General features: G+C 42.6%; 1 protein-coding gene across 1 annotated transcript in view; it reads right to left on the reverse strand.

The window, feature by feature from the left end:
• Window positions 1–1,199: 1,199 nt before the first annotated feature.
• UTP25 (UTP25 small subunit processome component) overlaps window positions 1,200–16,619 on the reverse strand; it is a 54,287-nt gene continuing 38,867 nt past the window's right edge. Inside the window, exons 9-12 of the mRNA XM_089677815.1 lie at window positions 14,288–14,470; window positions 9,888–10,000; window positions 5,266–5,511; window positions 1,200–3,181 (exon numbers count right to left, since the gene is read on the reverse strand). Of these exons, the coding sequence (XP_089533941.1) occupies window positions 2,935–3,181; window positions 5,266–5,511; window positions 9,888–10,000; window positions 14,288–14,470 (789 nt within the window). The 3' untranslated portion in view covers window positions 1,200–2,934. The remainder of the gene's footprint in view (window positions 3,182–5,265; window positions 5,512–9,887; window positions 10,001–14,287; window positions 14,471–16,619) is intronic.

Raw genomic sequence — 16,619 nt, forward strand, 5'->3', positions numbered from 1 at the left:
GACGAATGGGTCAGAGCAACTCCAGAACGGGGGATGTGGGATGTTCCCGCTCTGCAGTGGTCAGGACCAGGGGGGTGCACGCCACACCGGGTGACACCTATCGCACGGGGTGACACTGAACCCGCTCCACGAAAAAGGTAAGTTTTAAAGCAAGCCAACAATCCCCGCAGGATGGATTGGATCTGCAGATTGAGCATAATGGATCGGAGTCCAATCCATTATGCTCCCCAATCCGCAGATCCGAACCATCTTGCGGGGATCGTCGGCTTGCTTTAAAACTTACCTTTTTGTGGAGCTTGTGGAGAGATCAGCTAACCCCCATATAGGTTGCAAGCCGATGATCCCCGCAGGATGGATCGGACCTGCAGATTGGGGAGCATAATAATAGATCGGACTCCGATCCATTTTGCTCAATCCGCAGATCCGATCCATCCTGCGGGGATCGTCGGAGGGGTGACACCAAGTATTACCGCACTGGGTGACACCAATCATAGGGACGCCCCTGGTCAGGACCAATCAAAAGTGGTCCAAGGAAGGAAAACCAGCAGTGACAGGGTTATTGGCCAAGGCTCACTGATACACGTGGGGAGTGAAGGCTGGCCCATGTAGCCTGATCCAATAGAAAAGCTACTGGAGCTCAGATTACTGAAAGAGTTCATGCTGGTTCTCTTAGAAAGGTGTCAGAACACACAGAGTGTAGTTATTTGTTTCATAAGGGGCCGCATAGCTGCAGACCGGTCAGGATGTCCATGCTGACCCATGTGCACAGCCAAAACTGCCTTCAATGGGCATGTGAACATCAGAACTGGACCACAGAGCAATGAAAGAAGGTGGCCTGGTCTGACGAAGTCAAGAATGATTTGAGGAATACGAGTTTGAGGTGTTGGACTTGGCCTCTAAATTCTCCAGACCTTATCTTATCCAATCAAGTATCTGTGGGATGTGCTGGAAAAACAAGTCCGATCCATGGAGGCCCCACCTCACAACTTATAGGATTTAAAGGATCTGCTGCTGACGACTTGGTGTCAGATACTACAGCATACCTTCAGACATGTAGTGGAGCCCATACCTTGAAGGGTTATGGTGGGAGGTCATAATGATAGGGCTGATTGGTATCTATGGATTAACTAGGGGGGGGGGGGCATTAATCCTGCTTACAATTCATCTATACTTTCACACATACATACACTTTGATGAGGTAATGTCATCACAGATTTATTACCACAGTATATGTTTGCCTTTGTTGACACCGTAAACCGTTCCTGATATATTATACATTTTTCACATATTATTTTCTATATTTTTTATACTCAACTAGCTTAAAAGATGCTACATAGTAAGCAGCACTTGAAATCCCAGTCTGCCACCTAGTGGACAATTCTCAGGAGCAATGACACAATCTCCGGAGACCTCTAGTGTACTCAATAAAATGTATTATTCTCTACTTATATCCTCACCCACACCACTAAACTATGGGGGGTATTTGTCAGCAAGTGAAATAAAATGGACATTTTCATTGGCACCCCTGCAGGCAATTTATCAAGGTGTGCAAAGTGAGTATTTTAGTATAAATCTTGCGAATGCCTCCAAAGTATTATTGTAGATATTCTTCAGATTACTGCCCATGGTAACACAGATGTCACAATAGAACAAAAGTATCATTTTGACTGGCTGAACATTAAAAATCTTGTCATTCTGAAATTTCAAAGCGCGGCTTTTGTTTTATTAAAATAGCACCACAATCCATTAAAAACATATTTAAAGAATATGTAAAGCCAACATTTCATATTGCTGATGTGCCTGCTGTACCATGTACTTGTATGAAAACGTATCCTGTTCTCTTTGTATTGCTTCCTTTGTGTGAAACCTCCGGTGATCCTGCCAGTCCCCCTGCTTTCCTATTAAAAGCTTACCACACTAAGCAGGAGAGTATAGCGTGATCAGTTGTCTACCTGTGCTGGAAACTCAGCCTGCTCTCCTCCAATGATCAGACTCCTGCTGACATGCCCCTTCCCTCACAGACATTCACTGGGAAGACCAGTGTGCTGTTGTTTCCTCCCCCAGCTCTTTGGCTATGTGATCACTTGTGAAACAAATAGGGAAACATTTTTATGTTTTTTTTTTAATCAATACTCAAATGTTTTACCTTTCATTTCTATGTTACTCTGAATTGATTGCTTTACGAGGTGAGGGTTTACATATATTTTAGAATAAATATATAATTTGGTTTTGCCAGCATGTACCTGACAAATCCACGCAAAGTATGAACGCTAAGGCTGAGCTCCTGGCAAACAGCTAAATAGGCAGATAAAAAATATACAGAAGAGCTGTTTAACCTGGCAAAGGATTTGTATTCCTGTCCATCTAGTCCCAATATTTACACAGCTCTGCAGCACAGCACAGTCCTGCCTGGCAGGGAAGATGACTGGATCTTTTTCTGTTGCAGTTTTATTATCACTTACAGGTCTCCTCCCCACCCCTACTGTGTGATTGGACTGTGAAAAAAAAGTATATTGAAAAGCTCTCTGTCACTCTGCCCTCCCCTCCAATTAGCATGCTCCTTGCAATAGTACATATGCGATTGACTCATTGTGCTGCTTCTCTCTCCCCTACTCGGAGCTCTGCTCAGTACAGGAAGTGCAAAAAAAGGCTTTTTTTTTTTCTTAGTTATGATCTCTTTTTTTAATTAAACCTGAATTCTTATTTGTTTAAAGGTTACATAAACACTATACATTTTCCAGGCGCTGTGTTATCCTTTGTAGCAGTTATTTGGACAAAGGATCCCCCCATTCATTTAATACGATATACACTTGAGTCCATGAAATACAAAACGTGATGACTGGAGATGAAAAATTTGGGAATGTTGCCGGTCCGTAACCAACAGTCCTTCTGTACAAAATGAAGTTGAGTTCTCCCTGGAAGACTTCCCTGTATTCAGTTATTCTCCCCGGTAACAAACAGATGCACGTTCTTCTTTGACTGTAACATCTGCGCCGCTCTCTCTGCTCCCACCACAGCAGCCAGTCTCTGAGCATCATACTTAGAATAGAGAACTGTACAAGTCCACGTGGCTTCTTCACCCTGCTTCCACGCCTTCATCATGTTACATATCTCACTGTAAAAGTGCGGGAAGGTGGGCAGTTCATAAAATATTAGGTTTCTGATGCCTTTCAATGTGTATCTGAAATCAAAATGATTATTCTTACATTATCATTAAATCGCATCCTCAGCTTTGTAGCATCACATAAAACCGCAAAGCCAAGACTAGTCACAATGAGGACAATAGCAGACACTTTGATATACTTTGTGTTTTGTCTGAAGCCATAATGTCTCATGGTCAAGTGACCCCAATCAGTCTGCCTGTCTCCAAAAACACTAAAAGAGAAAGATTTAATACTTTGTGAGCTCACACAAAACATAAAGTGGTTAGAAACCTTTATCTTGTTTTTCTAAAATAACACTGTATACTTACCTGTTCTGTGCAATGGTATTGCAAGGAGAAGCCACAAACCTCCTTTTCTGGGGTTCTGCCCCTCCCCTTCTCTGTGTACCCCTCGCAGTAAGTTGTTTCCTTTTGGGGGTGCACCTGTGGGCTTGCCCCCAAGCTGGGCTGAATGCGTCCACTAACACACACAATATGGATGGCCCCGCCCCCTGCTCACAGGCTTTAACTGACAGCAGCAGGAGCCAATGGTTACTGCTGCTGTCACCAAAGTCCTGTGAGTAAAGAGAGAGAGACCAGAGCTGCTGTAGATGAGCACAGCACTGAAATGAAATAGGTATGTGTGGGAGGTGAGGGGGCAATACAACAACTGACAATGCAATAAAGGTAAAAATGTTGTGCCTTTAGAATCACTTTAATTAGAATATACAACATTATTTTCCATTACTATGTTTTTAATCAGTGGGCCAGAAGCAGCCCTTTTCTTGCCTTTAGCTGGCCCTTGGAGAATTATTCCTTCCACTGCAACCGACAATGGGACGCTATTTCCCCCACTGACACCAACGCTGGGGCACTACCTCCACTGACACTAATAATGGGGCTATTTCTCCCAATGACAGCAACAATAGGACTATTCAACCCACTGGCATCAATGACAGGACACTATTCTTTCCAATGACACCAACAATAGTGCGCTAGACCTCCCATTATCTCCAATGATGGGGCACTAGTCCTCCCATTATCTCCAATGATGGGGCACTAGTCCTCCCATTATCTCCAATGATGGGACACTAGTCCTCCCATTGATTCCAATAATAAGGCACTATTTCTCCAACTGACACCAATGATGGGGCACTATTTCTCCAACTGACACCAACGATGGGGCACTATTTCTCACACTGACACCAGTGATGAGGAACTATTTCTCCCACTGACAGCAATGACAAGGCACCAATCCTTGCACTGTTACCAATTATGGGGAATTATTTTTTTACCGCTAACCACAGATGCTCTTTTACTCTCACTGCTCACCAACCCTGGGACTATTTTAACCCCCCTCACCCTAACTTTTTACAACTGAAAATAAATTGTTAGCAGTTCTGACTTTACTTGTTGCATACCTGTTTCAAGCCGTATTTAGTCAGTATTCAAGAGGTTGTAAGAGTTGAATAACTCCCAAATTCAAGATAGGCAAGTTGCAGAGCATAACAGTGAGATCTTACCACCCATGAATGAGAAAAGGCTAATCTGTGAATCACCTAAAAATGAGGTCTCATTTTAGGGTGAGCTGGTCTTCCTTAACTGTCCAGCATCTATCAAAATCAGATTCCATTTTGCAATATGAAGAAAGAGGATGTCGCTTTATAGGTCTGAAACTGTGTGCTTACAGTATATATACATAAGTTGGGTTAGGCTACTGAAAAATGAGACTTCAGCATTTTGCTTGATGCTAGTGAGTTAAAGCACTACATAGCTTCTTAGATTTCTGCAGATTCTGGTGATAAGAGCTCCTTGACCAAGTTCCCAGGTATGCACACCGTCAAGAATAATACAAAAGGGTCCCTTGCTTCCCACTAAAGTAGGATATGAACACCCAATGGTTGGTAGGAACATCCAAAATTCCAAGATGGGTGGGAAACAAATCAGGAACTATGACAGGTAACGTCTTGTCAGTAGAATCTCCAAAGGATACAAGAAGCCAGGCCCTTAGACCACACCTATACCAAGATTACATGGAGTGACCTTTTAAGAGACTATAGAAAAAGATGTACGTTTCTATCATCAACCCTAAATTTTCAGGTTAATAAGTTTAATGCTCCCACCTCTTATAGAAGTGAAATCTTTCTGTGACGAGGAGGAACTGTCTTTCTCCTTTCAGGAAGAACTGCCGCGCTCTAGAAATCCCAGGTTTATCAGTATATTCACAGATATAAGTGAAGCTGAGTTCTTCCTTTTTAAAGTAATTACGAATGCGAACATAGTCAAAGTAGGATGGAATGTAGATCAGCGTGTGCGACATGATGGCATCTCGGTACTGCGGCAGGATCTTGTCAGTGAAAAACTTAAATCTGTAACAATAATAAACATATGTTACCAGTGAGAAAAGGAAGATGTATGATTTTTTTTTACAGAACAATACCTTCAGACATGCCAAAAGTACCACTCAGGGCAATACTATATTCCATATTAGCATATAAATAACAAGATTTGAGAGTTTATTAAAGCTGTTTGATTAATGCAGCAAAATACTTGCTGATCCCACCAGAAATCTTGGAGGCTGATAGCCTTCTATAGTCTTCAGTTGGCATGGTTTTCAGTTTTCTCTGTGGACTACAGAACTCTGAAGTAGGGAGGTTTTCTGCAGTTCTCTCCTAGAGTGACAATGCTGCTCCTCCATAGTTACAGTATAGTGAGTGAGCATTGCCATCCTAGTATGGTTAGTGCATAACTGGCAGCATCACCAGGTCAAAACAAAGGAAGAAAAGCCTGAAAAAGAAAAGAAATGCAGCTACAGCACCTTAGGCTAGGTTCACATATGTGCGGGTGGTGCGGCTGCGGATCTGCACGAAAATCCGTGCAGCCGCACTACCCGCACAGAGGAATGCAGACCCGCAGGCGGGTGCCATTAGTTCTAATGGCACACCGCCCGCACTGGAAAACGCAACCGTACTGGGAACCGAGGATCCCGTGCGGGCTGCGTTTTCAGAAGAAGTGCAGGGACTTCTTCCCTGCATGTCACGGGGCACGGGAGTCCATTCAAATTAATGGGCTCTCGTGCACGCGTAAAACGCAGCCCACACAGCCACATATACAGTTGTGTTCAAAATAAAAGCAGTCAGACATCGCTAACCTGATCAATCACTGTTTTTGGTAGAAATGATATTTCTACATGGCAAATAATTTACTAGCAGGTGTAGTAGAGTAATAGAAACCCAACACACCCAACAGTCATGACATGCATGCTGCTGATTCTGTGTAATTGAATCACTAATTGAAAGGGGCATGTTCAAAATAATAGCAGTGTGGAGTTCTCTTAGTGAGGTCATTCATTCTTTGAAAAACAGGTGGCAATTATTGCCCTTATTTAAAGAAGGAAGGCAGCAAATGTTGTACATGCTGGTTACAGTGCATTTCTCTCTGAAATTCTGAGGAAAATGGGTCGTTCCAGACATTGTTCAGAAGAACAGCGTACCTTGATTAAAAAGTTGATTGGAGAGGGGAAAACATATAAAGAAGTGCAGAAAATGATAGGCTGCTCAGCTAAAATGATCGCAAATGCTTTAAAATGGCAACCAAAACCTGAAAGACGTGCAAGATAGAGAAAAACTACCATTCGAATGGATAGAAGAATAGCCAACATGGCAAGGACTCAGCCAACAATCAGCTCCAGGAAGATGAAAGAAGGTGTAAAGTTCCCTGTGAGTACTGTTACAATTAGAAGACGCCTATGTGAAGCCAAGCTATCTGCAAGAAGCCCCCGCAAAGTCCCACTGTTGAAAAAAAGACGTGCTGAAGAGGTTACAATTTGCCAAAGAGCACATTGACTGGCCTAAAGAGAAATGGTGCAACATTTTGTGGACTGATGAAAGTAAGATTGTTCTTTTTGGGTCTAGTGGGCGGAGACAGTTTGTCAGACGACCCCCAAACACTGAATTCAAAGCCACAGTACACTGTGAAGACAGTGAAGCATGGTGGTGCAAACATCATGATATGGGGATGTTTCTCATACTACGGTGTTGGGACTATTTATCGCATACCAGGGATCATGGATCAGATTGAATACATCAGAATACTTGAAGTGGTCATGCTGCCTTATGCTGAAGAGGAAATGCCCTTGAAATGGGTGTTCCAACAAGACAACGACCCCAAACACACCAGTAAACGTGCAACATCTTGGTTCCAGACCAACAAGATTGACGTTATGGAGTGGCCAGCCCAATCCCCGGATCTTAATCCAATAGAAAACTTGTGGGGTGACATCAAAAATGCAGTTTCTGAGGCAAAACCAAGAAATAGAGAAGAACTGTGGAATGTAGTCCAATCATCCTGGGCTGGAATACCTGATCACAGGGTCCAGAAGTTGGGTGACTCCATGCAACACAGATGTACAGCAGTTCTCAGAAACAGTGCGACTACAACTAAATATTCATTAAGTCATTCAAAGGAAAGCAAAATCCTCAAACATTTTTCAGTTTATATAGTGAATGTTTGAGTTTGTAAAGAAGAATACAAACACTGCTATTTTTTTTGAACAGTTTAATATTCACTTTTCTTCCATTTTTTTAGAGGAACAACACAAATTTGATATATTTTTCTTCATGTTTTGATTTGGAATAGAATGTGTAGTGTTCCCAATGCATTTGTGTCTATGGAAATAAAAGCTATTAGAAGGAATTTGAGCTTTATTCACTTTTTTCAACACCCTGCTATTATTTTGAACACAACTGTATGTGAGACAGGGGTAAGGACTGGTAAACAGCAATAAATACATTTTTTTTGTTTTAGGGTTTAGCTAAATGTTAAAGTGATTGTAAAAGCTCTTTTTCTTTTTTTTTAACCACTTGCCATCCAGAAGATTCACCTCCCTTAATGACCTGGCCTTTTTTCGGCGCTGCACTATTTCAACTGGCAATTGCGCGGTGCAATGCTGTACCCAAACGAAATTTACGTCCTTTTTGCACACAGATAGAACTTTCCTCTGTTGGTATTTGATCACCTGTGCACTTTTTATTTTTTGCGCAAAAAACAGTATTTTGTACTTTCGGCTATAAAAAAATATTTATTAAACTCAAAGTTATTCATAAATTTAGGCCAAAATGCATTCTGCTACATGTTTTTGGTAAAAAAATTCCCAATAAGTGTATATTGATTGCTTTGTGTGAAAGTTATAGCGTCTACAAAGTATGGTATAGATACTGCAATTTACGCCATTTTTTGCTATACAGTGCTGCACTAGTTAACTGACAATTGCACGGTCATGCAATACTGTACATAAATGACATTTCCATCCATTTTTTTCACACAAATAGAACTTTCTTTCGGTGGTATTTGATCACCTGTGTGCTTTTTTTTTTTTATTCTGTGAACACCAGGGTTGTGTGTGCAATGTATCAACTGACAGTGACCTTGCTGTGGCAGAAGAGGGGGGAAGGGGCAAGCGTAAGGGCTAAATGCAGGTGCTGGCAGGTGCCGGGGCTGATCCCGCTAATGCTGAGTTTTTGGGGACGCTATAGTAATGTGAACGCTGGTATAGTTCTGATCTGATCAAAGATATTGATCCGTTCAGACACTATACTATCAATGGAGGTTTATTGTGTATGTGAGCGTGTTCCTGGCAATCGAGGGGTTAAATGTGATGACTGGTGTACTAACGGGCAATCTGACGCTATCTGGGAGAAGCGCTGACACTATCTGAAGTCGCCATAGACACTAATATAGGGATCAACAAAAAATCAGTACACTGTACTAATGACACTGGTGACAGGGCAGTGAAGGCGTTAGCTGGGGAGGGGGGGGGGGGGGGCAGGGGTGATCAAGGGGTAAAATGAGGCCAAGAATGTTCTAACTGTAATTGTGTAGTGCTTTTACTCAAAGTTTATGTTGATTCTTCTCGCTCCGGGACGGAATGTGCCCAGAGAGAGAAGATTTCATAACTTCCTGTCCTGTGTAACTGTCAACACAGGACAGGATAGGACGGATCGATCATCCGACTTGGGCCGGACATCACTGGCCTAATCACTGGGAGCGTGAATCAGGTATATATACGTGATTTTGCACACAAGGGCTGCCCTGCAGCAGTAAATGTACTGTGGGCAGTCCTTATGCGGTTAAACAAAAAGGTTTATACTTACCTGCACAGAGCGGCTCCAAACCTCCTTTTCTCAGGTTCCATGCTGGCATTCCTGGCTCCACCCCTCTGCCAAGCGCGCCCATAGAATGCTTTCTATGGGAGCACTCATATGGGCTCACTCCCAAGCCTCGCTGTCTGTGTCTATTGACTCAGACAGCAGGACTTGGCCCCACCCCCCACTCCCTCCTCACTGGACAATGGCTTCTGAGACCAGGAAGTGAGGGGGGATACTGATGCCTAAACATTTTTTACCTTAATGCAAGGAATGTATAGGCTTTAGAACCACTTAGATCATGTGATTGGACAGAAGCAGCCTGAAAATAAATATCTACATTTTTCATTCACAGGTTAGTTAGCAAAGGTGTTAGGAGGGGGGAGGGGACAGTTTTAAGGATAGTTAGGCGGAAGCTGGAATCCTATTTGAGAAAAAAAAACAACAAAAGTTATATATTGCCTAGGAGCCTGGGCCACATTTCAGTTTTATTTTACTTTGATATTACTATAGCTATAATAGCATATTCTTGTAAAAAATAAAATCCAAAATCACATTTAAAATGTTGTATGCCATGTCAAAGTACCTTCTATGACCCTTACCTTGCATCTATCACAGAAAGCACACTGTTGGCCTCCAATCGCTGAAACACATGTGGTAGCTGGACCAGCACCTGAGATATACAGCCTGTCTTAGGGATGTTTTTTACAGCCACCTATATTGAATTAAAGTAAGCAGAGAAATAGGATTTAATTTACAGTCACTAATAAACCTTGCCACTTCTAAAGGGCTTTCCCATCAGTACTGGAAATTCTAACCCATCAATGGAAACTGGAACTTCAGACAAACTACTAAATAAATGGTTGGATTACAATGCATTTAGCTTTTTACTCACCAAAAGATTTATCATTTTAGTCAGTGATTTGTGTGATACACACCTCTCCTAAATAGATTACTCTTCGGGATTTAGGGTAGGTTCACACTACAGAGGATCATGTGGTTGGTGTTTCACAAAAAAAAAAAAAAAAAAAAAAAAAAAGCGCTTTACCTTTTCAAAAACATATCTGCAGGAAAACGCATGGTATTTTTCACCGTACGGTTTATCTGCAGTTCCCGCACCCAGCACTCGCAACCAGCCTGCGGGCTAGTGTGAACCAGGGCTGATCTTTGCAGCTTCCTAGGTCCGTTTCCTGGTCACAGCTGGTGATGTGGATTAATCATTCAATGAGAGGCTTGAAGTAGAGGTGACAAAGGGAACTGAACTGCTTCATCTAGAATTGTGAATGTGTCATCTGGCTGGAAAAATTGTGTGTAAATCACAAGGCTGGTAATGGATTCCACAGAAGTGGGTGCAGATCCAAAATCCACTGCTCTCTCTGGGCAAAGGTGAGGATGGTGCCAGGCCAAAGAGTCCATCTTCGCTCGATACACCACCAAAGCCATCCAAAGAAAGGCACACACTGACTGCATCCCTCTGCATAAGAAAAAAATTATTCAGCCAAACTGACTTGCTGACAGTCCCCACTTGAAGCTCCTCCTCAATGCATTTTACCCCGATTAAGCCCAATCAGGGAGCACCAGAGAGGAGTGGCTCCAGTTGGGCACTGCCATTGAGTCAGTCTGGCTGAATAAAGCTTTTCTTATGCAGAGTGACACAACTGTCTTCTTTGAGATGGCTGTAGTAAATTGCAAGGCTCCCTGTTTGGAATTACAAACCCTTTGTCTGTTGAAACATATCTGTATGTATGTAGCTGTTTGCCTGGAGTTACCCATCTTAAAGGGAACCTTTCCCTTCTGCAAGAAAAAACAGCCAGCTGCCCCCTGCAATACCAAAGCTACATACATACTTATTTTTTGGATAGCAAGTGAAATCTTCCCGGTCTTCATCATTTCTATACATGTTTTCTGGGGGGTTTCAGATAGGTAGGGTACCCTGCTTTGCATTGTGGTTCCTCCTGCCAGCTCTCATGACCTGTAAAGACATAGTAGTTGGCAGGAGGACCAACGACACCCAGTTGGGGAGGCACCAATGACAAAGAGTTTACTTGTTAGCTACTGGACAGGTAAGTATTCAGTTTCTTAGGCACTTGACTAAATATCTGCTGCCACATGGCAGACCAGCTCCAGATTTCACACAGCAGTGTCCGTCATTTCCTGGACTTATCCTGGTCTCTTCACAGCATTCAAAGCAGCACACAAAATGGTTCTGCAATGGTACGTTGCATAAATCCACAGGTTTATTAATGAGCAGAAGAGGCACTTTACATCCAAGCATCAAAGAAAGCCATAACATGTTTTATGCATGCTAACTCATAGGGCCTTGAGTAAAGGTTATAGGAGTTAAGGCTAACTTTGATGCTTCGATGTACTGTGCCTTCTGCTTGTGAATAAACCTTCCAATTTATGCAACTTGACCCATTTTGGGTGATGTATTCAGCTTCTTGTACTAAAGATGGTTTTCTGACGTGACGTTTTAGCTAAGAACAAGAGCTAAAGATTTAAAGGCAACTTTATTTCACAGGAAATTCTCAGTAAATATACACAGCATCAAGTCACCTAATATTTCTAGATCTGATCTTTAGAAGTCCCTCTTCTTAAGTCTCCTAAATATATTACACTCATCGGCATGAATTCTGAGTTCCCATTTGCCTCGGATCTCACAGTGTGCAGGATTACTAGGCACAGTGAGGATCCCAGTAGCAGCTGCCCCTTGTTGCCTCACACAAGGCAAAAACTCTAAGTAACAAGCAGGCCTTTGGGTTATAATAGGATGAATTATCTTGTGGACTTTCCAAGGGATTTTGGGCTGTGTGTGTAAATAAGGTAATGTATTTAGATTTGCAGTTTTCCAAAAACTACCTAAAAACTGTCAACCAGAGAACACAGGGTGGTCTCAACTAAACTCTCCTACTTTCTGCAGCTACACATACTTTCTGACTTTCCTAGCTATGTACTGCATAGGAATCAACCTGTTATGGCATCTGGTGTTGAAGGCAATAAACCAGCCAGGTATCATGAGCATAATTTCTCTCATTTTTGTTGCCAAGGGGTTAGCACTTTTGCCTGCCAGCACTAGGGTTATCAATTCACATACCAACCATGGCAATACCTGCCCGGAGTTTACATGTTCTCCCTGTGCCTGCGTGGGTTTCCTCCCACACTCCAAAGACATGCTGGAAGTTTGTCTCCTGTCTAAATTGGCCCTAGTATGTGTATGTATGAATGTGAGTTAGGGACCTTAGATTGTACGCCACTTGAAAGCAGGGACTGATGTGAATGTACAAATATATGTAATAAAATTGTCGGCGCTATATATGTACCAATAATAACAATTTGTCCATGGATTACATTTTGCAACATTTAGGGATCATTCATGAGCTGCACTGGGAAAGCACACCATTTATGTTTTTTTTTTAAATTTTGTTAGTGCATTATTCTTACCTGCAGTGTATGATAGTACATGCAGTACATTTTCAGTGCATGCTACAGTGTGAGCTGCCTCCATAGGAAACAAGGATTTTTGTTGCTTGCCCTCAAAAGGCAAAATACTTGTTCCCTAAAAGGGTAGTTTACACCACTGCAAATGTGTAACAATGGTGTGCACTGATAAAAGTAGTACATGCACTGCAAATAAGAACAACGCAATAACAAAATTAAATAAAAAAAAAAGTAAACATTGGGGATGTAACAGGATTGGCAAATCAGCACTATATACACACAGTGCACTCTAGCAGCCACACGTTTAGTGCAGCTTCCTTGTGTGTGCGAGCCTTTAATGAAATATGATAATGAAATGTGATCGTACCGAGGTAAACCGGATATGTCAGCAGTCTCTATAAGTGGGAACCAGAAGCAGGTAGGGTATGTTTTAATTATTAATATTCAACCACTTGCCAACCGCACCGAATGACAGCTACAGCGCGGTTGTCCAGTTCTGGGAGGGCATCATATGATGTCCTCCCAGAACGTGCCCTCCTGCGCGCACCTGGCGATCTCCATGACCGCTGCGTCCTACAGACACAGCTGATCACATGATGTGGTAAAAGGCCAATCACAGCGGCTTTTTACCATGTGATCAGCTGTGTTCAATGACACAGATCACCGGGTAAATGCAATCGCCGGTTAGCGGCTGCGCTTTCCTCACGTGTGAGGAAAGTATTGCCGATAACAGGTAATTGTCAGAGGACAATTGATGATCAGTGCCCAGCAGTGCCACCCACAAGTGCCCAGCAGTGCCACCCATCAGTGCTGCCCAGCAGTGCCACCCATCAGTGCTGCCAGTCTGTGCCCATCATTCTTGCATATCAGTGCCAGATCATCAGTGCCGCTTATCAGTGCCCATCAGTGCAACCTCATCAGTGCCGCCTATCTGTGCAACCTCATCAGTGCCATCTATCAGTGCAGCCTCATCAACGCACATCAGTGAAGGAGAAAAATTACCTTAGATAATTTTAGAAATAGAAACAAAGAAAAACGTTTTTTTTTTCAAATTGTTTGCTCTTTTTTTGTTTATAGCGAAAAAATAAAACACTCAGAGGCAAGTACATACCACCAAAGGAAAGTTCTATTTGTATGAAAAAAATTATAAAAATTTCATATGGGTACAGTGTTGCATGACCTTACAATTGTCATTCAAAGTGCTACAGTGCTGAAAGCTGAAATTTGGCCTGGGCAGGAAGGGGGTATAAGTGCCCTGTAGGCAAGTGGTTAAATTGGAGAGCTTTTAAATGTTTGTGTTATAGAAGAAATGTAACTACATATTCTCTAAATAACTAATGTACTTCCCAGTCCTATCCAGTTCACAATTTTAATGCCATGGATAATAATAAAGACATAAATGCAATGATATGAAGTATCTTTTATCAAGCAGTCAGAAGAGTTCATTAGTCGGGTAACACTAAAATATTTAATAAAATACCCAGCGGGTTGATTTGGATTACTGTATATTTATGAACTTTCTGAAAAATATCTCTATTGTCTGCATTGGCTTTGATGAACTTACCTGCCCATTGTAATTGAAGCAATGCTTATTAAATATAGAGTTGATCTGGGGCTCCTGCAGGGAGCTGAACAGCAGTGTCTGCCGATAGTATTTGGACCAGTTACTGAGGTTCCACATACGGACACGGGAGAAGTCCACCCCATGAGAGTCTGTTGGTTGGAGGTTGAGGTGAGACATTAGGTGCTGAAAAAAGGAAAATCAACAAAGTTATGGAAAGAAAATACATTCAGATTCTGAACCTAAAACAAGAATAGATTTTTATCAAATCAAGATTTAATACCTAATATAATGTACTACTTGACCTCTCTGCAGCTTTTGATACTGTCGACCATCCCCTCCTCAAAAAACTCCACTCTCTTGGCCTCCAAGTCTCTGCTCTCTCCTGGTTCTCCTCCTACCTATCGCAGCGCTCCTTCAGTGTTACCTATAACTCTGCCTCCTCCTCTCCACTCCCTCTTTCTGTAGGGGTCCCTCAAGGTTCTGTCCTTGGACCCCTTCTCTTCTCCATCTACACCTCCTCCCTTGGTCACTTGATAAACTCCCATGGCTTTAAGTACCATCTCTATGCCGATGACACCCAAATCTATCTATCTACTCCTCACCTCACCCCTTCAGTCTCCTCTCACATTACTAACCTACTAAGTGACATATCAGCATGGATGTCACTTCACTTCCTCAAACTCAATCTTTCCAAAACTGAGCTCTTAGTATTCCCTCCAGCCCGTGCCCCCTCCCCCGAGTTCTCCATCAAGATCAATAACACAATCATCAGTCCCTCCCCTCATGCCAGGGTACTAGGTGTAATCCTAGACTCCCATCTGTCCTTTCAGCCCCAAATCCAATCACTGTCCAAATCTTGCAGACTTCACCTCCACAACATCTCCAAGATACGACCGTTCCTAACCCCGGAAACCACTAAGCAACTTATTCACTCCCTTGTTATCTCTCTCCTTGACTATTGTAACTCCCTCCTCATTGGCCTACCTCATCGCAGGCTATCCCCTCTTCAGTCTATCATGAATGCTGCTGCCAAACTGATCCACCTTACTAACTATTTTGTATCTGCCACCCCTCTCTGCCAATCCCTCCACTGGCTTCCCATTGCCCAGCTAATAAAATTCAAAACATTAACAATAACATATAAAGCCGTTCATAACACTGCCCCAAATTACATCACCAATCTTGTCTCCAAATATCACCCAAACCGTACTCTCCGCCCCTCCCACGGCCTCCTGCTCCCTAGTCCCTTGTCTCCTCCTCCCATGCTCGCCTCCAGGACTTCTCCAGAGCTTCCCCCGTCCTCTGGAACTCTCTACCCTAATTTATCAGGCTATCGCCTACTTACTCTGCTCACTTTTAGGCGATCTCTGAAAACCTCTCTCTTCAGGAAAGCCTATCCTGCCCTCAGCTAACAATGGAATCTTCTATTTCTCCCATCGGTCCATCCCCCACAGTTATTACCTTTTGTACCACTAGCCCCTCCCTCTTAGATTGTACGCTCCAAGGAGCAGGGCCCTCCTACCCCTCTTGTATTGAACTGTATTGTTGCTGTATTGTCTCCCTTATATTGTAAAGCGATGAGCAAACAATAGGCGCTATATAAATCCTGTATAATAATAATACGTAAAATTACCCATTCCTGTGCAAAAATTGTAATACAGCAAAATATTGAAGTGTGCTTTCATTCTATTCTGTTAGACAGTGGAGGCTTCAGTCTTGGAAACTTGTCAAAAGAAATATGGAGGTTACTAATACCTATCTCTGACTGTAATTGCTAGATTCCTGGTTGTCATGCTCATCTTCTGGCTTTAATAAATTGAATCACAGACTAAACAAAAAGGATTTTAATCTTTTCTCTTCTTTTCCTAATCTCCATACTTGTGCCTGGATAGTGAGTGAAAACACTGAAGCCAAGAGTAACAGCTAACATTTCTAGGTCAGCAATGGAAGTCCCCTAGTGCTCTTATGGTGGGTTTATCTGAAATGCTTTATTCTGTATTTCAGATGCACAGGATATTGTGTCAGAGTTAATCCCTCTGCTGAAAATGGATGCGGGTACACTTCAGAGCTGCAATGGCACTGCTGCCAAGTCCCTCATAGCAACTGGAAGGATTCCACTGCCCAGGACCAGGTGGCACTTGCCCATATATAAAAGATAAGATGTTGATACATGACCAAGTGAAGACTGGGGATCAGTGAATTGGAGGGGTAGGTATACCTCTTTTTTTTTTTTCTTTCCTTCTGGAGGGTGGGATTTGGGAGTGAGCATGCACGAGTTCCCCCATAACAAGTGTCTTACAATGGAGGCAATCAGCAAGGGGGGAGGAGCCAT

Source organism: Staurois parvus, unplaced genomic scaffold, assembly GCF_062004578.1.
Source record: "Staurois parvus isolate SC_StPar_1 unplaced genomic scaffold, SC_StPar_1.0 ptg000192l, whole genome shotgun sequence".
Taxonomy (NCBI): Eukaryota; Metazoa; Chordata; class Amphibia; order Anura; family Ranidae; genus Staurois; species Staurois parvus.